Source organism: Drosophila gunungcola, assembly GCF_025200985.1.
Source record: "Drosophila gunungcola strain Sukarami chromosome 3L unlocalized genomic scaffold, Dgunungcola_SK_2 000031F, whole genome shotgun sequence".
Classification (NCBI taxonomy): domain Eukaryota; kingdom Metazoa; phylum Arthropoda; class Insecta; order Diptera; family Drosophilidae; genus Drosophila; species Drosophila gunungcola.
This window is the reverse complement of record NW_026453183.1, coordinates 1,016,360-1,042,995: the sequence shown is the minus strand read 5'-3', so window position 1 is coordinate 1,042,995 and position 26,636 is coordinate 1,016,360. Positions and strand designations below refer to the sequence as shown.

The 26,636-nt window shown below is 39.4% G+C and overlaps 3 protein-coding genes across 6 annotated transcripts; 2 read left to right on the top strand and 1 right to left on the bottom strand.

Annotated features, from left to right (window-relative positions):
* The first annotated feature begins 3,307 nt into the window (after positions 1-3,307).
* Positions 3,308-3,979, top strand: LOC128260261 (uncharacterized). The gene has a single exon (XM_052993082.1). It carries the CDS (start codon positions 3,308-3,310, stop codon positions 3,977-3,979), a length of 672 nt encoding a protein of 223 aa, XP_052849042.1.
* A 68-nt stretch (positions 3,980-4,047) lies between these two features.
* LOC128260231 (uncharacterized) lies at positions 4,048-4,884 on the top strand. Of its 2 annotated transcripts, XM_052993050.1 has the most exons (2): positions 4,048-4,312; positions 4,520-4,884. In XM_052993050.1, exons 1-2 carry the CDS (start codon positions 4,175-4,177, stop codon positions 4,793-4,795), a joined length of 414 nt encoding a protein of 137 aa, XP_052849010.1. In that variant the 5' UTR covers positions 4,048-4,174; the 3' UTR covers positions 4,796-4,884. The 2 variants fall into 2 exon arrangements, with proteins under 2 accessions (XP_052849010.1, XP_052849009.1); XM_052993049.1 differs by having other exon boundaries at positions 4,048-4,884.
* An 8,447-nt stretch (positions 4,885-13,331) lies between these two features.
* Positions 13,332-24,513, bottom strand: LOC128260224 (zinc finger protein 497). 3 transcript variants are annotated; one of them, XM_052993038.1, is made up of 7 exons: positions 23,688-24,513; positions 16,584-17,429; positions 16,504-16,551; positions 15,655-16,438; positions 14,851-15,048; positions 14,402-14,790; positions 13,332-14,086 (listed from the first exon to the last, which is right to left on the bottom strand). In XM_052993038.1, exons 2-7 carry the CDS (start codon positions 16,995-16,997, stop codon positions 13,508-13,510), a joined length of 2,412 nt encoding a protein of 803 aa, XP_052848998.1. In that variant the 5' UTR covers positions 16,998-17,429; positions 23,688-24,513; the 3' UTR covers positions 13,332-13,507. The 3 variants fall into 3 exon arrangements, with proteins under 3 accessions (XP_052848998.1, XP_052848995.1, XP_052848997.1); XM_052993035.1 differs by lacking the exon at positions 23,688-24,513 and having other exon boundaries at positions 15,571-16,438; positions 16,504-16,638; XM_052993037.1 differs by lacking the exon at positions 23,688-24,513 and having other exon boundaries at positions 14,399-14,790; positions 16,504-16,638.
* Between the last annotated feature and the right edge of the window lie 2,123 nt (positions 24,514-26,636).

Genomic DNA, 26,636 nt, shown 5'->3' with positions numbered 1-26,636 from the left:
GGAGACTGTGTTGGTGTTATGACGACATAAGGGCAGTTCCAGACGAGCCAGGACTTCACAATGCCTGCCGAATGCTTCGGATCGTTGTCTTGGTAGAATCGAAAACGATCTCGAATGCCCAGTTTTTCAGCACTTTGAAGCAGATTTTTTTTTTTAAGTTTGAGATACATTCTAGCATCAAGATCCCGTCAATAAAAACGAGGTTGCCCACGCCAGAGGCTGACATAAGGACCAAAACTTAACATGACCCATTCCATGCTTGACTATGGTGTTTATTTTCAAGCTCCGTATAAGGTCGCCGCCAAACAAATTGTCATCCATTTGAACCAAAAAGATTAAATTTTGACTAGCCTGCAAAAAATAAGTCATTCCAAAACGAAATCGGACAATGTATATGCTCCCTTGTAAATTTAAGGCGAGCAGCTATATTTTTGTTGCTGATAAATGGCTTATTCCGTGAAATTCGGCCATTAAAGTTGCGATCATGCAACACACGGCGCACTGCATCAGCACTACACTTTTGGCCCACATCTTCCTCGACCTGAGCAACGATTTTTGGGCCGATAGCTTTGGGTTTTCCTTAATTTTGCGAACACTACGACGCTCTTCATGTTCGGTGAAAATTTTATTTGGAGTATTTCGGCCTTTATCTTCAATCCTGTTTTCTAGAACAAACCGTTGGAGGATGTATTGTACGGTACTGGGGCTGAGGGATACCATTTCAGCAACGACACGCTGAATTTTTCCACTTTTAAAGTGTTTAAGGACGAGTTCTCGGTGCTCAATACTTGTTCCTTATTTTTAACTTTTTATACCCGTTACTCCTAGAGTAAAAGGGTATATTGCAACAGGTGGAAGAAGAAAACGTTTCCGACCCTATAAAGTATATTTGTATATTATGGATCAGAATCATTAGCCGAGTCGATCTAGCAATGTCCGTTTGTCCGTCTGTATGAACGTCGAGATCTCGAAAACTATAAAAGCTAGAAGTTTGCGATTTGGCTTGCAGATCCTCAGCTAACAAAATTCTAAATAAATTTCCCCCAGAAAACAATCGGGTTATAGCTGGCGCGATCTAACGAACTGCATTGACATTGACAACCAAAGAGCGAGCATCATCCCACCCCCGCTACAGCGACATTATCTTATGTAGAGCAGCAGCAAAGCGCACACGAACAGTATAAAACCGCTGTCTACACACACACATTGACAAGTTTCCCCGTGCAAGTTACACACACGAATTTGGTGTGCGCATTTATTAGCATTCACTCACATTCACCGCTGCATTCTGATGCCAATAAAATCTAATATTATAGCTCGATTTTGAAATTTTTGTGTCTATAACAGATATCACTTAGCCCTGACATGTCTCAGAGTGGTTTCGCGATATGTGGGCGTTAGAGTGGGCGTGGCTTCGTTTAGCATGTCAACTCCCGGTTATAGCTGATCTTAACAGCTGTGGCTCATCAAAACATAAACAAAGTTGATTGACCTGTTGACTTTGTTTATATTTTGACAAGCCACAGCTGTGTAAATCAGCTATAATCGGAATGTGCTCTGTGGAAATGAAGTTTCCCTTTTTTTAAAAATCTCAACGGTTTGTTCAGGGATGGACTGCATGAAAAGAGGGTTGCACCGCAGAAACATCGGCTAACTATCGCATACCGTCAAAGTCCGTCCGACTTCATACGGTTGGAATTGTCCCCTTTCTGTTAAGTCGAATCACAAGCCGCGAATTCTCTAGATCATTTTCATTATACCCTAGCAGACGGTATTATAATTTCAGTCAGAAGTTTTCAACGCAGTGAAGGAGACCTTTCCGACCCTATAAAGTATATATATTCTTGATCAGCACCACTAGGAGAGTCGATCTAGGCATGTCCGTCCGTTTCTACGCAAATTAGTCCCTCAGTTTTAAAGCTATCTGCATGAAAGTTTCCCAAAAGCTGTCTTTCTATTGCAGGTAGTACATAACTCGGAACGAGCTCCCAAAAGAACAATCGAAAAAAAAAATAAAAAAAAAATTATAACTTTGCTGTTTTTTAATTTATTTTTTTTTGTTTTTCGACATATAGTAATGGTTAAATATTTCAGAATTACGGTTTCAATTTCATCAAAATCGAACGACTATATCATATAGCTCCCATAGGAACAATCGGAGAAATAAATAAAAAAAATTATAACTTTGCTGTTTTACATTTTTTTTTGTAATTATTCGACATATAGTAATGATAAAATATTTCAAAATAACGGTTTAAATTGATCAAAATCGGACTATATCATAGAGCTCCCATGGAATCAATAAAAATATATAAACATTTTTTTTTTAAATGTAACTGTTCTATTTTGTAATTTTTTAAAAAATTTCTTTTTGACTTATTAATAATTTGACAGTTTAGAATTACGCTTTTAATTTCAATAAAATCGGAAAACGATATCATATAACTGCCATAGGATCTATCGCATAATAGAGCTGCAAATCATCATAGCTTCAATGTTTTTCAGCATAAACGCAAGTAAATCACAAATGTAATGTTTTCAAAATATTTAATTTTTGCAAATATTCGGCTTGCCAAAGTTTGCTTCCTTTCTTGTTTTCAATTATTTTTCATCTTATTACGAAGAATAAATTTCGGGGGCACAGATCTATAACTGACCCCTTTGGCCAAACTCTCTTCAGTACACAGTTTTTCTATTTTGACATTCCAGGCGAGTTATACTATTCATTTCGTGAGTTACATGAGCGGATCGGATTTCTAATAATCATTCAATTCAAACAATTAAATTTTTTACCGCCAGCTTCCATACATTATGCATTACAATCTTTATAAATGATTTTAGTTATATTTTGGGACTTATTCAACCAAAGCAACATCATATTGCAGACGATTTTTTAAGTTTTTTGAGGTTTTTTGTACATTTTATGATCTCAGAAAAAATATGGTCTCCAACTCAACCTCAAAAAATTAAATTTTTGTATTCTTTTCGCCAGGTTCTTACAAACGTTACCCAGAGTTCATCCCAAATATCTGAAATCACTGTGTAATTTCTATGGTATTTTTTTGTTGATCTGAGTACGGGGCCAAATAATACCCAGACGAAAAGTGTGCGCCAGCCTTTTTCCTTTCGCTCTCTCCCTAGCTGACGAAAGTATTTCGTTGATCTGAGTACTAGGCCTTAGAATTTGCCTGAGCATTTTGCTTCAACTAAGCACCTGTCCCATAGTTGCTTAAAAATAATATTACTTTACACTGTACGAAAAAGTTGTTATATTTTAACTGTACTTTTCCTCATACTCGCATCGGCTATGGATGATGACTTGAAGGATGAGCGGCGCTTATATGCCAATGAAAAGGTCCTGTTGTATAGCAGCAACGTGTTGATTGGCAACTGGTATAACAATCGCTTCCAAGGCCCAGTACATAATGGTAGCACAATATTACCAGGGCTGACGACCGAAACAGGGTGCGAGCAGCACCAGACTTGCAGCCAAGCATCGTACACCCCTTTCAACTACAACCAATCTGTGCACGATCACTTGGTCCTCAGGAACCGGATGTATGGTAACAAGGTCTCGCAGAGCGCTGGTCTAAAGCTATCCGATGAGGACCAGTACAAAAACAACTACACCACCATGAATACCCTCATGTTCCACCTCTTCCCGAAGATGCGTCTGGAGGAGTGCTTGAAAATGGAGGAAGCTGGTCAGTCACACTTTACGCCAACGAGGCCTGATAGTCTGGACAGCTATGGCAACTGCAGCCTAGTCCGCAGTAATAAGTTGCGCTGTAAGTTGGCAAACGAACGTCCACCTAGAGGCCTAACTAGCTACAGAGGCGAATTCGATGCTAAAACTAGGACCAAGACCGAAAACGTTAAGATCGGTGAATGGACTGTCGCGGATGAAGCTACTAGAAAGAGGGAGCGGGATAGGTTTATTTTTCTCAATTGCAATATTCATGACGACTTAAAAGACTAAATGCAAAATACTGTCGATAACACGAAATTCGTAGTAAAATAAAATCATTTATAACAAGGAAAGTGTGTATCACTTGTGTTTAGTAAGGAGGCAAGCACTTGTTTGTCATTCTATCGTTGTGTTACCATTACAAATTAAGTTATAATTTGATCAGTTTTTCGGTTATTGCCAAATAAATTGTCCACGTTCGCGAGGATGCATGGGAGAAGTCAAAAGTCTTTGGCGGACGACATGGCCTCGCCGCCATACAGCAAGGAGGTGCTGATTGGCAACTGGGCTGAGCGTCGTTACGCCGTTGAGGAGCAAAGCAACGCCATCCTGCCAGGACTCCGGGTTAGTGGCTGCGAGCGCCATCGATCACTCACCCAGGACACGTACACGGAGGCACCTTTTGTTCAGGCCGAAACGGTACCCTTTTTCGTAATGCAGCGCAAGCTGGCTTACGATAACTTTATGAGAAACACACGGTCGTGCTTGAACCTTGTAGATCACGAATTACTGAATCGAAACTTTACTTCAAGCAACACCCTTGAGTTCCAGGAGCTGCCTCGACTTCGTATTGTGCAAGCCAATATGGAGAGTGACAAGAGCGGTCCTCCAAAGCGCCCAACGGAGGTAGACAGACTGCAGGCCTTCGGAAATCTTACGAGGACTCACAACTATCCCATGCGGTTCAAGTGCGATAAACTTCTAGGCGAAATCAGCAATATGCAGACAACCTATTCGGCCTGCTTCAACCGCCCATGGAAAAGTAAGCCCATCTTCGAATATGGCCCAGACTACGACGGTGTCGTCAAATTCGATTTGGCGTGCTAGTAAAAGAAATTAATGTGTACTTAAAAGAAACTCGATCGTTTATATTACAAGATTCAATTTATTTTAAATCATTTTCTTGTATAATCATATGGGTTCGTATTTTAAGTAGTTCTATATTTTGGATGCCAGAATTGTTTTTTTTTTGTTGCACATGCCGTAGCATTGGCTTTTTCGTTTTGGTGAGCTTTTTTTAGTGGGTTTCTATTTTCTTTTGGAAATTTGTAGGTCGATAGATGTTCATGTGAGTTTACCTTTGCTGTTGCTTTGTTACAGAATATATCTTTAAATATTAATTAATTATTACAAAAAGTAAAATGTTACGACATTAAACTAGACGACGCAAGAGTTTGCATAAGTTTACTTGCTTAAATATTTTATTTTTGACTCGGTAATATTTGCTTGCCTTAAAATCTTATTTATTCTTTTTTGGATTAATTTTGGACTGCCATGATAGGTTTCTTTTTGTGTTTTCGTATTTTTTTCCTTTTGGCTGACGATTACGTTAAAAATGATGCTTAAAATCTAAACCAATGGAAGTTGTGTGGGGCTGAGTGTGTGGTGGAGAATGTAGTGTGTACTTTGGTAGTTGCCCGTTTCATGGGTTTTGTGGGGGGTGTGGGTGAGTGTGATATTATGGTTTACCTTTAGTTTGGCTGGTGTTAAGAATTTTCTGGATATATGTTCGCATATATAGTGCTTTAATTTCCTTATAACAATTACAATTTTGAATTTTTGGTAGTTTATTTCGGGACTAGCAATTCTCTTTTCCTTGATGGTGAAATTTGTTTATTCACTTCGCTTTTTCTTCCTAAAGTTTCACTTTTTGTTCATATTCAAAGTGGTTAAACGTTTTTCGTGTTTGACTTGATTTTGTTTCTTACATTGAATACCTTAAGTATTTATTTTAATTATTACTTAATTTTTATGTAAAAAATGATGCTTATACATTTGGCTTAAATTTAAATTTTGTTTTTGGTTGCTCCGAAAATTGTAATTAAACGTGAATTGCCTTTAAGTAGTTGCCATGACTGAAGTATACCTTGTTTTGTGCAATCAATTTTGAAATGACCGAGATTGGTTGTTTTGTCCGAGAACTTCACTTTGGAATTGGCCGAGAAGGTATGTGTTCAATTTTTCTTTAAGATGTTTGTCTAGTTTTTTTCATTCAATGCCATTGGTTAAGTCACCATTTTTTATTCAGATTTTGATATCTAAAGTTTCTTGATTTCGCTGCAGTGCGAGTTTTTGTCACCAAACATTTACTTCGTAAAGTTTGTAATGTTCTTTTAAAAGTTTTCCCTCTATATTTTAATGTAAATATGATTTCTGAATAGTTTAGAGAACCTCATATTTTATGCAAATTATTAAATGGTATTTCGAACCTCGTTTTTGATTCAGCCGAAACAACGATGTATTTTATAGTCAAAATATTCTACGAATTGCCAGTGGTTGATGTATTTTTCAAACATTGTTGATGGTTCGTTCCGGTAATTGTTGTTGTGAGTGTAAATCTAAACTCGACTATTAAATTAAGATTGGTTTAGATTAAAAATTAATACTGATATAGAATAAAATAAAAAATAACAACATGTGTTGTTGTTGATGTTGGTAAGCCTGTTTTATTGTTTGGGTGCAATCTGTTACTATTATTATGTTTGTACCAATTAATTCAATTTTTACCAGGAAAGTGAGATTTTTGTTATTCTTGTTTGTCTCTTGTAATATAAAAAAGTTTTACGTTCTTTTGCTTTGATTTTCACTGCATAGGTTTTTAGTTTTATATGTATAACTTTCTTTTTACATTAAATCGATTCAAAATGATACAAATTCAAATATAAAAATGCTTAACAATTTGTAGCTATTGTTACTTCCGCTCTTGGTTTTGCGTTTGCCTCTTTAAAAAATATATGTATATAGGTAGTTTGCTTGCTCTTGCTTTATGTTTGTTGTATACTTAAGATCGCCTCTGTCGTTATTTCGGTATCCGCTTTTTGATTAGGTTCAATCTGCTTTAAATCTTGCTATGCTTCTCATCATCAGTTCTTAACATCATCTGCTGCTGCTTGCCTATTAGTTGCTCAATTGGGTTTTGTTGTTGTTGTCTGTTGTATAAAAGTCGGTCAATAAGAAAAATGTATCTTTATTGTACTATGGTTGCTGCTGCTGCGGTATCCGTTGCATTTGTTGCATTTGTTGTATATGTTGTAAATTAAAAGATTTGTTCGGTTTATTGTTATTTTTTATTAGGCTATTGGCTATTGGCTATTGGCTGGCAGGGGCAGGTACGTGTCCTGATCCTGGCAGTATAGTATCACTATTGCTTTGTTTGATTCTATTTTGGTTTGGGTTTTGATTTTGTTCGATGGTTTTGATTAAAACGTCTGCTCAACAAACCAAAAATCTGTTAGTCTTCAATTAAATTCTCACTTTCTGATAAAAAATAATTTTAATTTATACTGGGTATGTCGAAACGTAATCGGCCATGAAGCAGGGGTCATGTTTCTACATGGATATGTTGCGTTCAGCTGATTTACTCATAGCAAAAATTCTCGAAACTCGTTGGTGCCTTTTTTTTATCCGCTTGAACAGATGAGAAACTGTTGATCTCTGGTCTCCTTTTTTCTTGTTGCATTAGCTATTCGTTAGCAAAATAAGTGAAATAATTGATTTACTTACTTTGGTACTATTGCGTTTGCAGTTGCAGTTTGTGATTGCTTATGTACAGTTAGATGTGAGTTACAATTAATAATAAGTGCGTTCCTGCTCACTTCCGGAGCCGACGCTGATACTTGCATAAATAAAATTTGTTTCTATTGACTCTGCTCAGTTATTATTTCTATGGTAGTTATTAAATGGTAGTCCCTGTCAATTGTTCATAATAATTACAAAAGTATATATTAAAGAAATGTTAACATAACAAATTGTGTTCGGTTCGTTCTCTAATCTGGTGATCTTTCGAGTGTTTTAACTTATCATTATCATCGCTTCTGATGATTTCTTCTTTTGAGTATCTGCTTTTACTTGACAAGCGCAAGTTTTTACCATTTTTTTTTTCATTTGCATACTTTACTTAACACTTAATGGAATATAATTTTATGTATGTTAATTAAATGTAACTATATGTTCTCCGTTTTAGTTTGTTTTTTTCAGGGTTTTCGTCGATCCTTGTCGACTTTTACTATTTTTTTTGCTGTTTTTCTCAGTTGTAAGCTGTCTGATTGATTTATTTTAGTACTGCTGCTATTTTTTTTTACTGACATTTTGAGAGCTGTATTGTTTTCTTGTTTGTCGGTAACTTGTAAAACTCTGTAAAATATTTTCGGTACTATTTCATTTTGTTTGTGGTTCGTTCTTGTTGCAAAAACAACAATTCGTATATAATATAAATAAATCATTTGATATCTGTCTGTAATAAATTACTTGTTCTATGGGCACATTGTGTCTATTGCAAATAGTGAACATACGTAAGGGCATAGAATAATGCTGGGGCCTTGTATTGAAAGTGTACTTGAAAAACTAAGAACTTGTCCCCTTTAACCTTTATAAAAATATTAAAGATTTTTTATTTTAGCGGGGTGTCGCACTGAATTCTAGTCTGACGGTAAAGCATTCAAATTCGATATAGAATAATCACACATCTTAATATGGACTAATAATAAAAATACGAAAGTTATTTTTGAAACCGTTAACGGCTTTTGTTCCAAAACGAAGGAATTGGCCCAGGATAGTATCTATGCCTTGTTCGTTCGGGTTTTTGCAATAATTTGAGTTTAGAGTTTGTTTCAATATCGCCATATAAGCTTAATTAACAACTAACGAGGCTATTGTTGCTTTGGATTTCTTCATTTTATTTAATTTCTCATTCTGTATTCTTTTTAACTAAGAACAGGCTGTGGATGAATTTTATCAATCTGGCATTCAATATAATTAAAAGTCTGTAATTCCATCTATTTACGCAGCTAACTGCTGTTACACACTTTTTTAGGTTACGTCAAATATAAGTAGATATATCGTATATATAGAGAGTACGCCTTAAATAGGTTAAAAAATATAATACACCATACATATAATATAAGAGTTTAGGGTTTTTCATATGCTATACGCTAAATTTCATAGCTTTTTATTTTTATTTCTGGTTTTGCCTTTGTATTTGTTTCGCTTTATTAAGTTTTTTGAGTTTTTATTAATCAATTTCATTCTTTGGTAATCGCTTCCCTTTTGGATATTTGGTAATTTAACTAAAAATCTCATTGGAATTCGAATCTAATCAGTAAACTTCGTGCTGATCTCAATTTCTATTTAAACCAAACAGCTGTTCAATGGGCTTTTATATCATTATAAATATTATTATAATCAATTATATTTAGAATTATCAGTGTCATTGTCATTCCTCATTTTTTGTAAAATAAGTGCTTACCGTTGCTATTTCAATGTGTATTATCTATTTTTTTAATATACTCATTTTCTTTGCTGATTCTTGAATTATATTTTCTTTGTTGGTTGCTTTGATGCTTGGTGGCTGACTTAAAAACTATTATCACTATTGCAGAAAGCGGCTGTATTCAATTATTATGCATTCGCTTCTGAAAATTGTGGGATGGTAGTTTTCTCACAGAGTACACTGCCCCCATCCCCAACTTTATATTTTTCGTTTGTAGTTTGTATGTTTGTTGTAGGCATTTTCTATGAATTTTGCTTTGTCTCTGGGATTGAACTGTATCTGGGTCTGAAGTGTAAGCCGGATAAATGATCATTTTTGTATTATTCTCAAACATTATTCTGATTAATTGTTTATACGTTTTTCTATTTATTATGTTTTACTTTTATATGTTTTATAATTTTTCGTTATTAATTTTTAAGAAGAAAGGATTTTATTTTATCTTTTTACTTTTGTTTTTCATTTTTGGATTTTCAGGGTGTCACGATTTCTCATTGAAATGCAGATTCCAGATTAATTTACTTCTCTCAGTTTGGTTTTTCTTTGTCGATTTTGATGGGCCAAGTTTAAAATATTTCCATGCCTTTGTTTTCTTTGTGTGTTTTGTGTTTCTTGGATTGCTTTATGGTTACATTTTACTTATGTTTACTTATTATGGCTCTTTGATACTGCAATTAAAATTTCTGCTATAAAAATTACTTGTATTTGTACTCTTGGTTATTTAAATTGGGCTATTGTTTTTTGTTAGGTATGCTTGTAACTTTGTTTCTGTTTCTGTTTTTCCTATTTCTTCTTCAGCAGTTCTTCATCTCATCGTTATCTATCTGCACTTTTTACCTCCATCGACTGTCTGTCAGGGTTCTATAATGGTATGTTTCGTTTCGTTTCGTTTCGTTTCGTTTCCGGTCTGGTCTATTCTGTTCTGTTCGGTTTGTCATGTTATAGCCCCTTTATCTATCTAGGCTTACTGTCAACTCATGCGTTAACTGTTACATCCTCAATGTACATTTGAATGTAGTTTTTATTTGTGTCTCGGCCGGTGTGGTCTTTGGTCTTCACTTACTGATGCCCTTTGGAAGAATACCAAAGGCTGAATTCCACGGAAGCAGCTGGTGTACCCCATATTGCAGCTTTCTCTAAACACGTCGTTGCTACGAAATTTCGTTAGCAACTAGGATATCAATCAAATAATACATCAAGAAACTGAAAACGGAAATTAAACATAAATTATATGAAATAATAAGTAATTGTTAAATAATAGCAAATTACAGAGCATCGTAGAAGAACTTAAGTTCTCCTGGGTTGGTCTGCAAAATGATTTCGGAGCGTTTAAAAATTTTGTTCTTAGTTTCTGTCTTTATGCTAGATTTTGTTGCGCCTAAATTTATGATTTTGTTTTTGATTAAGTGTATGCTTTAAATTTTGTATTAATGCCTAAAATGTACAAAAGTTTTATGTTAAGGTTGTTTTGTTTTTAATTTGCATTTATCACAGTGACATTCAGTCTAAATTTTGCTTTTATTGGAATTATAGCATAATTTGCCATAACTTACTTTGATATAATCGTTCTCATAAACTTTTCCATTTGTTTTTTAACTAAAACTAAAAATAATTTTGATTTAAAGCCAAAAGGTTCGTGTGTTTTCGTCGTTTGTTCATATCGATTATATATTTTCGATTTGTTAAAGCCGAAAGGATTAATAAAATTTTGTCTAAAAGGCCTAAAGGTTTGCTACAGCTTAGTGTTATTCTTTGTGTTTTATAGCAAATCATGCTGATCATTCCGATTAAGTCCAGTTGGTCTAATTCCAATAAAAGCCACCACATTGGTTACCATATTAATTTTTGGATGTTGGTTGCCTTTGTGACAGAGCGTTTTTTCCTCTATCAATAATCATTGAGTTGTGAAATTTTAATGTGCCTAAAAAGTGATTTTAAAATTTTGACTAAATTAACCGTAACCGTAGGTGATATTAAATATTTTACAATGTCAAACAATTTTTTCAAACTATTTATAAAACTTTTGCTGGTAAATTTACATTTAGTTTATGCCGAAACGTGTTATGTACAATTTTGAATAAGCCGTTGTTGCCAAAACTTTTGCCAGCGACACTCACATCACAAAAACCAGACGCCTGCCCAAGCCGAAATAGTCGTAGTTTTGTGTATAAGGGAATTTAAAAGGCTTTTGGTAAGGATCAAATTAATAGATATATGGAAAAAAAAAGCAATACAAACTAAATATCAGATAAAATATATAATTGTTTTATTGAGATAATTAAATAATATATCCAAACATAATTGATAATGATTAAGTTTAAAACAGTGAAAACAAATAGTATTCGGAGCACTTGCTTTGATTCCAATAGAAACTTAATTGACTAATTACTACGTTCTTTTAAATAATGAGTAGATACTTGATAAAGTGAAACCGCTAAACTAATGTTAATTTTTGCTCTTTCGCGATTTTTCTTTACATATACATACACAAAATATGTATACTTTTACATATAAATATGTAGGAAACATATGCTAAAATATTAATAACAATCATAAATGCTTTGACGGTACATTGGAAAATTTGATAAGAAACTAAGTTTGTTGGTTATATCCACACAGTTGGCAGGGGAAGAACGTATTTGGGGTCGGGGGTTCTCTATATGGTGGATGTGGATCAGATTGAGTATAAGTTGAACGATTGATACGTGTTTATCCTTTATCCTTTATCCTTTATCTTTTGACTATTGTTCATTTGTATGGCACCTGAAGAGTCACATTTGAATTGCCTGCTATATAAACATGATGTTACAGATCATTTCTTGTGTCTGCCTTGTGTGTGTGTGTGTATGCAATTGTGTGGACATATTTGGGTTAAAACGTATGCCTAATTACTAAATAAAAACTCAACATAAATTACACATAATTAGTTGGGGAAGACAACAAATGAATCCTAGTTTAAAGTACTTATGGTTTTATAACTTATTGTTGATTTTTCGTATCTTTAAATTGCATTCCAGTATTATTTTATAAACTTTAAAAAATCACATATCAATTGAAATGAAAAAATAAATTTATAATAATAATAAAAGTTTGGTGGGCACGGCAAGTCCCCTTGGCTTAGCCAAGCTAGTTACCCAGCAAAGCCAATCAACCGTATTCATTAAACAAAAACTCCAAAACAGAACTAAAACTTAGATGCTGCTTCAAAAAACAATTTGCTCAGCGCCAACGTCTGCGTTTCCCCTTTATGTTTTCGGCCCTTTTATCCTTCGCCCAAACAGATTTTAGCTGCCCTATCTATCACGTCACATATCGATACGCACTTTCTATGAGAATCCTAGTTGTTTTAGGTCTGATTGTATCAAAAATCAAGACGGACGAACTATGCTTTCCTTGCGTGTCCGTGTGTTTGTGTGTATATAAATATTTGATGTATTTGTAGTCTTTGAATTTAAAGTGTTTGGGGTGCTTAAACAAATTATCAAAAAGGAATCGTATAACGCTGTGTTTTGGCTCTCTCTTTCCGCTATTTGCTTCTCTTAAACATTGACCATTTGCATTTCATGTTTATGGTTTGTATCAAAGGAGTTTAGAGTCCTTTCTTAAAAAGACTAGTAATCGTCCTGTTTGCGTGGTTGCGACTCCTCTGCTCAGCGCCTCTCGGTTCGTTCGTTTGTTTGCCATTACCAAAACTGTGTTTTGTGGTCTCAAGTTTAGTTTTAAAAACTAGGAGAATTTGTTTGCATCTAATACTAAAGAACTAATCGAACCTATCAATATGGTGAATAGTGTGTGTTGTCCTCTCAACTTTGAGTTCCTGCCTCCTGCTTCTGCTCCTGCTCCTGCTCCTGTCTCTCCTACTGATGACATCATAGAGATCCGAATATCGAGTGTATGTGTGGATGAATGGGAATAGCGTGTGACAGAGTTGGTGGCGGCGGAGGCGCAGCTCCGTTCGCCACGCCCGGATGCCCCGGATGTCCCGGATGTCCCGGATGACCCGGATGACCCGGATGGACAGTGTGGGTGGCCGGCGGCGGCGGCGGCAGCGTGATCGACAGCGTCACAGTCTGCGGCGCCGCCACTGGCGAGGCGTGGGCGGATGAGGGCGTGGCCGCGGTGACAGCAGCAGCAGCAGCCGCGGCTGCAATGTGATGGGCGGACGACGTGGGCGGTGGAGGCGGCGGCGGGTGGTGTTGCTGCTGCGCCGCTGACGGCTGCTGCTGCTGCTGTTGCTGCTGTTGCTGTGCCCCGGTTGCTCCAGTGGTGGGATGTCACTGGGCCACCACGGAGGCGGAGGCGTTCTGCTGCACCACCACGCCGGAGGCCACCGAGTTGGCCACCGTCACGGTCACCGGCGGAGTGGGACCGCCGTGGGCCACGCTGGGCTGCTGGGCCTGCTGCTGCTGCGTCTGGAAGGGATGCTGGAACGGCGGTCCGTAGCACTGGGGGAAGTAGAGCTCGTTCTTCACAACCGACTGCTGGACGACGGCGGCGGCCGCCGCATTGGACGCTATACTGCGCACCGGGAGGATGTTGGCCTTGTTGTCCACCGTCGACGGGTTGTTGTTGTTGAGGAACTGCTGGGCCGCCAGGTTCTTGGCGTCGTTCATCAGGTGATTGGCCACCGAAGCCACCTGGGCGACGGTGTTGTTGTTCTGCTGTTGCTGTTGCTGCTGTTGCTGCTGCTGCTGTTGCTGCTGCTGCTGCTGCTGCTGGTGTTGCTGCTGCTGCTGACGGCGCACCTTGGTGGTGTTGGGGTTCATGTGGTTGTCAATGTGCTTAGTGACCTCGTTCTCTGTGGCGAATCGGCGACGGCAGTTCGGCATCGGACAGCAGAAGGGGCGATCTCCCTGCGTGGTGAGATAATAATTCATGGATTAGGACACTGGCCGAACTAGGATACTAAAGGACGACTTTTCAATGAAGTGTTAGGATTAACAGAGGTTAAAGAGCTAATTGGCTATTGGATTTGCTTTAGTTTTACATTTAAAATGGTATCAGCTATCGCAGAGCTCTTAACGAGATGATATGGGTAAAGCAAGTTTAGTTTAGTTCTGGGTAACTTGACTTCTGATTGGCTTTCTCTGCCTGATTGCAGCTACATATAAACGCTAGATGAAACTGAAAAATCGGGCCAAGGCGGGTTGAGGCCAGGCTACAACTACCTGGTGGGTGCGCGTGTGCTGGTCCAGGATGGCCTTCTGCCGGAAGTCCTTGCCGCACTGGCCGCACTTGTACGGCTTCTCGCCGGTGTGGATGCGCAAGTGCTGGTTGAGGATGGTCCGCTGGCGGAAGAAGCGCGGGCAGTACATGCAGCCGAAGGGCTTCTCGTTGGTGTGGATGCGCAGGTGCTGCGTGAGGTGCGACTGCTGGCGGAATCGCTTGCCGCACTCCGGGCAGGGATACGGCCGCGACTCGATGTGGATGCAGCCGTGCTGCAGCAGAGTCGTCTTCTGCTTGAACTCCTTGTCGCAGATGGGGCACCGCACGTAGAGCGGCATGTTCGCCGGCCTCACGCCGATGTGCTGCAACACCTCGGGCAGAATCTTTTGGCCTGTGCGAGGATCTGATTAGAAGGTAGCTGCCTCCGACCACACCGTCCCCTAGTACTCACCCTTGCCGTCCTTGAAGTACGATGGGTAGTGCATGCCGCCGCTGCCGTCCGGCGTTCCCTGCGAGTCCTCGTCGTGGTAGCCGCCGCCCGTGCCGGCAATGTCCCCCTTGGTGTCGTTGTCCTCGCCGGGAAAGGGCACGTCCGAGGGCCACAGGGTCGGGTGCGGCCCGTTCTTGAAGATGAGGTGTGGCGAGACGTCTGTGTTGTGGGGACGTGTTGATCCGCAGTGTCACATGGAAGTAGTCAAGCGAGAGAGGGCCACTGTTAGCAGCGCTTAAACTTGGCGCGCAGCCGAGATACAAATCTTCGAAAGAACTGCCTAGCTTTCTGCTTATCTAGGGACGAAAGGGTTTTCTTTTTTTTTTTCGGTCTGCCAACTTGCTGAGACGATGGGAAGGTGAGAACCCAGCTGAATTGTAAATTTAAGCAAAGTTTCTTCGAGAGTTAGCTTCGGTTCGCCTTCTGTTTTCGTCATCAGCAAGGGGAACGAGCCAAATCTGCACAGCAGTAGGGGCAATTTCGATATAGGGCCAAAAGAGCGTAATAAATTTAGCAGGGAGATCGGTTTCCAAAAGGAACGAGACAAGCAGCGCCTGTGGATCGGCTGGCTGCACCTAAACGGGGCCTCTCCCAGCACTAAACCTATCCCTATCTGACCCCCTGTTCGAATCTGTATCTGCTTCTGCATCGGTAAGTAAGTTATCTGTATCTGTCGCTCGCCTTGGTGGGTGCGCACATGCTGATTGAGGATGGCCTTCTGGCGAAAGTGCTTGCCGCACTCGGGGCAGGCGAAGGGCTTCTCACCCGAATGGATGCGTATGTGCTGGTTGAGAATGGCGCGCTGTCGGAAGCTGCGCGAGCAGTACGGGCACGTGAAGGGCTTTTCGTTGGCGTGGATGCGCAGGTGCTGCGTGAGGTGCGACTGCTGGCGGAAGCGCTTGCCGCACTCGGAGCACGGGAAGGGGCGAGCGTCCGTGTGGATGCGGTCGTGTTGCAGCAACGTGCTCTTCTGCTTGAAGTCCTTGCCGCAGGTGAGGCACTTGAACAGCCGCAGGTCGCTGTGCGGCTTGTTCTTGTGCGGGCGTCCCGGACCGTTGCCCGTCCTCCCGCCGCTCGCCACGCCCACAGGACCCACACCCGCCCCCGACGCACCGCCCGCTCCTCCGCCGCCGTTGGCCCCCGCACCGCCTTCAGTGGCATTGGCGTTCGCCGGTCCGGCGTTCTGCTGGCCATTCTGCTGGGCGGGCAGCAGTTCGGGCAATGCGTACGCCTCGCCTCCTCCGCCGCCGCCGCCGCCGCCGCCGCCACCTCCTCCGCCTCCGCCTCCGCCGGACTGCTCCATGGGCAGCACACCCTTGTTGAGGTAGTGGAGCGGCGGGAAGCCGGGCGGCGCCAGCATGCCTCCTTGCGGTGCCGCATGGCGGGGGGCGTAGTAGTCCGGCGTCTGGAACCCGTTGCCGGGATCTGGTTGGGGTCCACCGTTCTGCTGAACGTGCGGATTGCCCGGCTCGCCCGCATTGGAGCCCGAGTGCTGGGGGTCATTGCTGCTTTGGTTTTGGTTGGGCGCGGAGTTCTGCTGGTTGGCCAGCTGTAACAGAAGGCATGCATTTAGTTTGGTCTGGGGTTTCCACCAATCTCCACCTCAGGGCTTACCTGACTCATGGGATCCTCGTCGCCGGCCCCGTTCGCCCGCTGCTGCTGCTGCTGCTGCTGCTGTGCTGCTGTTGCTGCACCGATACGGATGGATACGGACTCGACGAGGGCGACACCTGCTGCTGCCGGCCGTCGCCGCTGCCGTTGTCCCGCGGCTCCTGACCGCCGCCCGGAGGACTCTGCGGTTGTCCCGCTGCCGCCGCCACAGCTGCCGCCTGGGCAGCCGCCTGGGCCGCGTTCTGCTGCTGCTGTTGCTGCTGCTGCTGGGCGGTGAGGTGCTGCTGGGCCTGCTGCTGGATGTTGGGGTACATGTCGCCGCCCCACTGGGCGGGACTGGCGCCAATGGCACCGGGGTTGCGATCCGCGTCCTGCGAGTCCTTGTAGAGCACGTACGGCTGGCCCGTGTCCTGGGTGATGCAGTACATGATCTGGCGCGGCACCTTCAGTCCGGCTGCTATGCAGGCCGCAAAGGAGGCCGAAAAGTTAATGGCCATTGCTTCGGATGCGCTGCTCAATTGGTTCCTTGTAGGTACTGGCTGTTGTTTTGGTTTGTGGTTGGGGTAGCACTTAACTTTGCCTGTAACTCGCTTACGTCGTCGCTTTCGATTTGGTCGAAGTGCCTGCTCTACTGACTTCTGGTGCACATTTTCGCGGGTTCCTTTGACTTTCTTAGCTGTGCTGGGCTAATCGCCACTGTGGTTTCTGCTGGTTATTTGTTTCTCTTCATATTGATCAAATTTTAAATTCCTTTCTTCTTAAGTGCCTCATTTATTTATTTTGGTTTAAAAACTTTTTTTTGTAGTTCCGTTTTTGCCCGAAACTTGTTACGTTTTTCTTTTTTAGTTGAAATTAAATTTTATACTTTTTTTGTTGGTTTAAAATGGGTTTCAAAGATGTTTTAATTGATGCGATTTCATTTGGTTCATCTGAAAGAAAACAAATAAATTAAATTAAATTAAATTAGTGAAGGATTATGCAGCGATAAGTTCAGTTAAGGCTCCTAATCAGACACTGAACTGCCATTAGAAATCAGCTATAATGTAGACTGTGATATTGGGTTGGCATGCAAAACGCATCCACATCTTAAATTCACTGCAAACCTTCGAAAAAAAAAGTTAAAAACCGGAGACGTTAGCAGAAATGCCTGGCAAATTAAAAACAATGAAGATCATCAGCGGCTGATTGGGAGGAGTGGCGCAAAAATGGACACCGCATGCCAGGCAGGCGCGTTCCTCCCTCTCCCCCCTCCGACCCCCTCTCCTCCCTCACCGCCTGGCGACCCACAAAGCGGCTGTCCACATGTTACCTCCTACTCCTTTGTTGCCATGCCTTGCCGGCCTGTCTTGACTCACTTGTCTCCCCGGATCTCTTGCTTTTCTTTTTTGGTTTCGGTTTCGGTTTCGGTTTGGTTTTATCTTTGTGCTGTGTTATTTTTTGTTTTACGACGATGACGACGACGTGCCAACTTTTTAATGCGGGATCAAGGTCTCAGAGAGCGTGCGCCTCGCTCCACACAGACATGGACAGGCTACCTATTCAGGCATTCACTAGCAGGGGGCACTATGTGTTAGCTTTTGACTGATCCTGGCAATATAAAGAAGGAAAGCTTACCATTTCCCACTAGCGTTCCCTTTTTTTGAATTAAACGCTGTATTAAAATTGATCCAGTATTGATTACAGAAACAGTCAACTCAATAGAGAGATTCAAGAGTACTACAACTGAAAACCTGTTGCTGCTTGAAAATGTGTCTTTTGTTTACAATCCATAAAGAATGGCTCGTACATTTTGTTTAGTTAAATCATAAAATGATCTTGTATAATAAGGGCACAAATGAACCGAGAAAAATACACTTTTATTGAAGTGAGGTTGCAGTACGAAACTGATGCGAAATATTTCCATATTTACTAAGGCCAGCTCATTCGTATTGTTCTAGAAGAGCTCCCAAAATTCTTAACTGATCTCTCTGAAACCAAAGTTCAGCAGTAATGGAATGCATATTTTGCATAAACTTCAGGTACAAAATACCCTGTAAAAATGGCAAATCGGCCATCGGGAATCGAGTGCTGACGGGGCAAAGATATCCAAACTACCTTGAACCCGCAAATGAACGCAAACTGGGAGAAACTCGACTGCGCAGAGGAAAGGAGACGCAGATGCAGTCGTGCTGCGTTCTCCAGCGATTGCACTTCGTGTCAAATGCAGTCGAAGTATGTACATACATATGTATGTACATATACATACGTTGTCGCCGCCGTTGCCGTTGCCGTTGCTATTTGTGAATTATTGCGCTCCATTGGCAGAGCAACAGCATTTGCAATTTATGCGTTCGTTGTCGTCGCAGGGTCGCCTTCGATTTCAATTCCGCGTCACACTATCTGTAGACGCGGCGCGTTGTTGTTTTGTTGGTTTGCCCCCTCCGCCGATCTTCCAAAAGGGCTATCACCCTCTACTATTGGTATAGTACAGGGTGAATTGCGTTCACAACTCCTTTTTGGGTTTTAAAATAAATTATTTTAGTTATCAAAGTTCAAGGAGTTGTACAATATTTCTATAGGATTCCTATTATACATTTGGTTTTCATCTGGAGCGCTAAGCGTGTCCAATTCAACATAAGCTTCAGCTATTGCAGGAAATTTAGGTAAACTAAAAAAAATGTAAATTTACTTATTAATTAATTTCCATTTATATGGTTATAAAATTAGATACTTTATTTAGTTATTTAATTTTTTATGTTTTGATTTTGTTTCTTTAGTAAAGTTTGTACACAAATTTAATATTACTTTTAAACCATTTTTCATGTATTTTAATTTTTCTTTTCTTTCGAAGACTTTGTTAAGATTAACAGCAACAATATTTTAACTTTTAATTATGTTATCATTAAAATAGAAATGAAAAAATTGTTTTGGTTTTTGTCTTTAACTATTAAATTTAAGGTTGTTCATGCTTTTGTTTGTGCAATACGTGCTCTACAAAAACTGTGTGTTTCCATAAATTTACTCATTTGACACGTATTATTAATATGAAATATATTTTTTTCAAAAAAAAAAATCAGTGCGTATGATAAACTATTTGATAGGAACATTATTATTATCTGGGAAATAACCTATTATGGTTAGGCAGAGAACGTTTTTTTAAACAGTTAATTTAACAAAACTTTTTGTTGTAGTCGGAACCGCCGAGATCGAACGACTTTGTAAAATAGGACTAATTTGAAAATTAAAATGTTATTAAAAAATTATCTAAGCCGAGTCGAAATATACGCACAATATCCAGATAAAAAAAACTATTTTTTTAATTTTCTGAAATTGTATTACTATATTTTTATGGTAGCGATGGTAGAATAGTCACGTTCGACATGTCACGCACCGACACCCTATCTTATTAAATTATTGCAAAGGGATTTATAAACTCGAAATGTTTCAAAGTTAATTTTGTTAGTTAACTAATTTTAATGATTTTGACAAGCTGACAATTATTTTTTTCGAATTTTGAGCTTAAGGAAAAAATTTATAAAACTGATACCCGTATTAATGAAGATTTATGTTGTTAATTAACTAATTTTAATGAATTTGACAATTTATCTTCATTATTTTGACCCAACAAAGAAAAATGTTTAAAAAATTATACCCGTTTTGATGAATTTTCACATCAGTTGCTTATTATTATAGCGTTCCAATTTTCGAAAACCAGCTCAAGTACTGATTTAATTAATTAAATTTATCGTTCTTAATAATGATTTTAGTTTGACCTTAAAATATTAGGTAATTTTATTTACTGGAATTTTAATCATTGTTGCACTCGACATGCTGCACGCGGCATTTTCTTCCATCATACTTCTTTTGTTTTTTTTTACTTTTCGTAATTAGATGTGCATATAATGTATTTCAATTATTTTTGTTAATTATTTGTATTTCAATTATTTTTAATAACAAACTTTCAATTTTTTAGATGACATTAAAAAAATTGCAACTCCATTTATGTTATTTTGGCTTTACTGTCCTCTTTAATCTACATTGAAAAAAAAATATAAAAAAAGGTAAAAAAATAGCAATCTTTAATCTACATTGAAAAAAAAATATAAAAAAAGGTAAAAAAATAGCAATCTAAAAAATGTTGATTTTTTTGTCGCACGAGACAAACTTAAAAAAAATGTGAAAAGAATTCCCATTTTTAAACTCAGAATTTTTTGGCTGCGGTTGACCTTTCTGGAGAATTAACCATATATACTTCATGTGGATAATAAACCTAGATCGGCTTGGGAAGACTGCAAGTTAGGAGAGTTCACGGTTAAAAAGTTCGACCGCATGAATTTGTAAACTCGCTTTTTCGACGGTTTATCGCCAGCAAAATTGAGTCGCCAATTTCTGGCTCACGCTCCGTTGGCAGTGAAAGTTGTTAACTCGCCCGCCTCTAACTGAAATCGCTGCCCCACCCACAAGTTGTGGTCCGTTTAAAAGGGAGAATGATATTTCAGTTTCTGTTTCTATTCGAATGGCTTCCAACAGCGAGGTAGCCAATGATGCCGTAGCTCATTGCCAATAGCGAAGCTTTCAGTTTTCGCGCTCGTGTCTGCTGCATGTGCACAGTACGAGTATCTGGTGTCATGTAACCTGTATCTTCTGGTGCAGCGTGTGTCTTGTCTTGCGCCTAGGCCGTCAGGTGTGAAGTAGGTGGAGTCCCGCAATCGCCCGCCCAGATTATCCGTTGCGAACGAATCTCGTTTGGCTTGGCTACACACTCATTGTTCACGTACCCACTAGATCGCTACTAAGATACTGCCTAACGGATTTTGTGTAAGGATATAATTCAGCCTTCTCCGAGAATAACCTGGATCCTGACCTCAGATAAGCACAAGTTAATATTCTCAAAAACAAATTAGTACATAATATTAATATACCATTAACAAAATGTTGTTTTTATAATTAAGAGCTCAATAGGTCTTTAAAAGTTCCTTATAACTGATATAATAAATATACAATAACCATATTTAAAAGAAAACATAAAACAAGAAAAACCAAAATTTTTTGTTTGCTTTATGTTTTTGAAAGTAATTGAGAATTTGTGCAATTTTACGATGTCTGGTGTAGTTTTCAAGAATATAAGATGTACCTGTACTTTAATTGCGTTTTATTTAAAACCTTTCAAAGCAAATTTTCCAAATGATGATTGCAAAGAAAAGATACCTTATCATAGCAACATACATAAATGTATTGTTGTATATCATAAAATACGACTATATATTCTGAATTATATATTATGTATATTATATGTAAGGAAGACTTTTGGAAAAGTATTATTTAGACATTTAATGTTTAATTACTTCATAAAATGGGCAAATGTCTCTTTTACTAAATTTGAAGCTTTTGACTGAAATTATAATACCCCTGCAAGAAAAATCAAATTGATTTTGCCCGCCAATAAAACACATTAACGCAACTGAGACTGCCTTCCATATACATACATACATATGTACATACTTGTTAAAGGGACCTAACTTTTGCAGCCTTAACTCAAATCGCAGAATAGAACAGACTTCAAGGTTAAGGCAATAAACAAAAAACACCAAAATACACAAATTGTCAAAAGTTTTTGTGCTTGTTGCTGCACCAACAGACACAAAAAATGAGCGGCAAAACATTTTAGCGTAATTTGTGCAGCTATCTAATTCAATGTGCAAAAGCTCTGCTAGCGAAACACTCTCACACACACACACACAGCAAAGAGAGCTCCAGCATGTCGGAAAGGGGGAGGAGAACTGTGGGAGAGAGCGCACTAGGGACAGAGAGAGAGAGAGGGAGTGCACAAACTACAGCGACAGGTATAGAGATGTGAGGGTAAATAAAAACAAAATGAAAATTAAAGCAATAAATGACTCACAAAAACAGCCGAATGGGCTTTTTTCCTCTATTTATTTGTTTTCAGAGAGCGTTTCGGAAAAAACTTAGCTGCCTTGGGTTATCTGCTTAGCTTGAATTTTTTGGGCCGTCCAAAATAATTGAATACAGGAATTCCGATAAGAGTGCCAATTTGGTTAACATTGTTATTGTCTCCTTAGCCTTAAAAAAGGGTATTTGAAGTTTCGCTCGGCGTTAACTTGCTTTTAACAAATCTTCGTAACTGGCGCCCAAATGTGAGCCCAGCTGTGTGACAACCAACATTTTATCCGGCAACGAACTCGTCGCTTGACGGCAGATGAACGTTCCACAGCACGCCACACATGCATTAGGAGTCGGAGATGTATCTGTTAAAAAAAAAAAAAAAACGAAAAGACAAATACGACAGACACACACGCACACACAATTAAGTGATTTTCCTTGTTTTGTTGCTGAACATTTTGTAGATTTTAGTTTTTTGTGCGAAAAGCGTTTTTGCTTATAATTCATCATATTCCCTTATGGCCTGACATTCGCACACCAACGTGACTACGCACACACACATATGTCATACTCTTTCAGCTCCCGCGCTCCCCATCCCCATCCACCTCCCCCTCCCCCACCACCAACTCAACCCAGACACCAAAAATATAAATGAATTCAGCCCCAGGGAGAATTTCGCAAAAAATCGGAGAGCAAAAAAGCAAATAAAAATTGCAAATGATTTGTGGCAATTTTTGTTGTTGCTCGCGCTTTAGTTTTCGCCTTCTGCTTTGAGCTTCTCTGCTCATTAGTGCCGTTTTGTGTGTTCCGCCCCTTCCAGCACCCCCCTACTTTGCCCCCCACCATTACCCCCCTGCCCCTTGCAAATCTCCTTTGCATTTGTCAACTTGATTTACGCGCAAACATTTTTAGTTGTGTATACATATCTACATACATATGTATATACTTTTAGTTGGTTTCCAATAAATTTTCGCAACCTATGCATCTCTTTGGGGCCTTTTCCAAATGCAGCCTTATCAGAAAGTGTTTTGTTGAACTCTTCGTCCATAAACAAGTACATACTATACATTTGAATGCGTCAGATTCTAGGGGGCTCGCAACTCATATCGGGAACACATTCTATCCCAATTTAGCTGCTTAGCGAGCCAATAAATCTGTATCTGAATTCGTATCTATGGCTAAAAGCCCCCAAAAAACCATCCAGTTCCTCTTCATGGGTGTTTGACATACTGTGACTGTGGTGTGTGTGTGTGTGTGTGGGACCAAACGGCTGTGCTAGTATGTATACAGGGTATAAAGACACTAACCTCAAAATGCTGATTGCGGCAGGCAATGGCACGACTTGTCGAAGCTCGGAACGGGGCAGCTGGAGGAGGTAGGAGGTAGGAGGTAGGGGCGAAAAATTGCAATTGCAATGGGCCGCGAACACAGGCGCAGTTGTCAGCGCACACAGATGCACGTGCTCACACAGACACCCCCGAGACGAGCCGAAATTCGCAAAAATACCTCTACCAATGCAGCGGCGTGGCAGATACACACAGATACGCTGATGCGGTTGCAATGTAGCAAAAAGTAAACTGCAGACGATCGCGAAACTGCTACTGATTCAGCCAAGTGTTATTTGCTGTAATTCCAAAGGACATGCCCACTTTTTATTAGGCGCTTTTATTATTTTTACTTTTCTGCTCGTGCCGTTGCTCTTCTAACGGCTGCTTCCTCTATCCGCTGGGGCGACGTTGCGTATACGACGCGATGTGTGGCAGCCAGGTTAATTATGCGTTGTTTATTCAACACTTTGCCCGCCTGGCGATTGTTTTCGGTGCACTTTTGCGTTTTATTTCGGTTTGTGTCGCTCGCCGACTACATTTTTAGTTATTTTTGATGGCTGCCTCACAAGTTCTCGACGGTAGCGCTCTCCGCACATGTACGTTCGCGATGTACAGCTTTTTTATTAGATGTCGGCACGAAAAATCGAACAAAATGCCAAAAAATAACAAACCGAATGCGAAGCCAACGCGAATCTGAGTCCGAACCCGAAACGAGACTCAACGCGACTCAACTCGCCTCTCAGCGATGGTTCGTCGTCTGAACAGTTTCTCTGTCTGGTTGTGTGTCCGTCCCCGTCTTGCCTCTTTCTCTTTTTCCGTCCCTCTGCCTGTGATAGTGCTCGGTTTGTGGTGTTCAGTGCATGGGTGTGCATGAGCGCGCCAATATTTAGCTTCGGAGTCGCCAACGGTGAGAGAAAGGGAGAGTCTCCATCTCAGAGAGCGGGAGCGAGAGAGTCTCTCTAAGCTTTTTTAGCAAAATATTCGCGAATTTTTTCCACTTTTTGCCGGCGGGGGAGCCTGCGTGAGTATGGGTACGTACATTGTGTGTCTTACCCAATCTCCTTAGTGTTAGTGCAGTCTCCCTCAAAGCTCGCTCTCCAGCTCTGTTGTCAATTTTCTAATGTGGGAGCAGCGACGCCGCGTCGCAGTACGGCTGCAGCTGACGCAGACGTCGCTGTCCCACGTCCTTTTCCCCTGCCGCACTTCACTGCCCCCCTTTAATTTCGAGTCTAATCTTTTTCTCCTTTCCTTTAAGCTAAGCGCCCACTTGGCTAATAAACATAGTGTCCCACTAGTGGCAGTTAAAAAATGCCGCATCGACTCCAATAGGAGGTGAAGTTCAATTTTGATTTTTCAACCGTATAATCGTTTTTGAACATTCTCTAACTTAAATTCTAACTTTAAATCTCTATAAGTGGTCTCAAAAAATTATTTGTACTAAAATTCAAGCAGAACTCAAAACTCTGTGTAAGAAAAGGCTAAACGATTCAAAATTAACTTTAGTTGGCTTGAAAAATTGCTTTCTAAAATCTTAGAAAACTTAATTCGTCGGAGATTTCTATGACATCCCGTTAAACAAAATTATTACCTTATATACCCTTGCAGCTATTGCTAAAATTAAATATTCGCTATGACAAATATGTTCCAGATATTATACATATTTTATTAACAACAGTAAGTGTTATATCTCTTGTCCAAATTTAGCCATGATGAGCAATTTTTATAGATTAGATTATATATAGTTGAAAACAAAAGAAATCCGTATCATTTTGCAGTTTATTTTATGGAAATCATCCATTATCTGAAATTAGGACTAAAATCGACTGTTCAAAATAATATTAGTGAAGGCGATTAAATCAATAAAATTAAAAAAATCTCAAAGTTTTATAATTCTAAACTATGACGGTTATGTCATAATTTTTCAGAAAAGTAAAATAAATGAAAAAAAAACCGAAACTGAATAAAATTTTGATAACTCATATTTAGTTTTACACATTGCAGTAATAGATTGGATATAAAAATCTAAATTAGTACGATGCGTGACCATTAGCATTTGAAATATCCTCAAATAAACAATTTTCAGAGCATAGGCTTAATTGTTGCAAGAATAGTTAGGTAATAGATGCCTTAATATAGTAAAAGCCAAAAATCTTTTTACAAATACGAAAAAAAATGTTTACAGAGCAGAAGAACTAGGATTAAACCAATTATACTAAAGGCTATGCTTATTTTGTGTATTGGTCTTTAATAATCAAAAATATACTGTTATAGATATTTTCAAGGCATTTCCAGGCTGTAGCCATTTCCATGTCATAGTTAATGCCTTTTTGTGGTATTGGCTCAGTTTTCGTATACGTGATTTTTTTGTACCTATACATAAAATGGTTCTTAAATTAAAAACTTGTTGGTTTTGAATATTTTTGAGTACGGTTAATTACAACTAACTTCTAGTTGTGCACCATTGTTCAAGTTAATTTTTTTCAAATTATAGAAAAGTTATAATGTAAATATGTAACAGGTCAATAAATTTTATTTTTAAAACTCATGAAAAATTAATTCGAAGGACTTGAGTCTGTTTAGAAACCTACAGTATTTTGTTAATCAACTTTTAACTAATTCCGAAATATTTATTTGCCCAATTGTTCCATATTTGACTTCTTTTGACTTAAAAATCGTTTGGAGGTTTCTTCACCTTATCCAAACAAACAAACGTTTGGAAATTTGTTCAAACTTTGATTAGCTCCAGCATCTATATAAGGAAACATATCTTCATAGCATGTATGGGAAAGATTAAGAAAGATCTATTTCTAGTAAATCAGGCTAACGAAGACCGAAATCAGTTCAGCAAACTGGAGATAAAAAATAAAATGGGCATGAAATCAGGTGAAAAACGTTATTTATCCTTTTTTACACTTTTTACATTTTTTG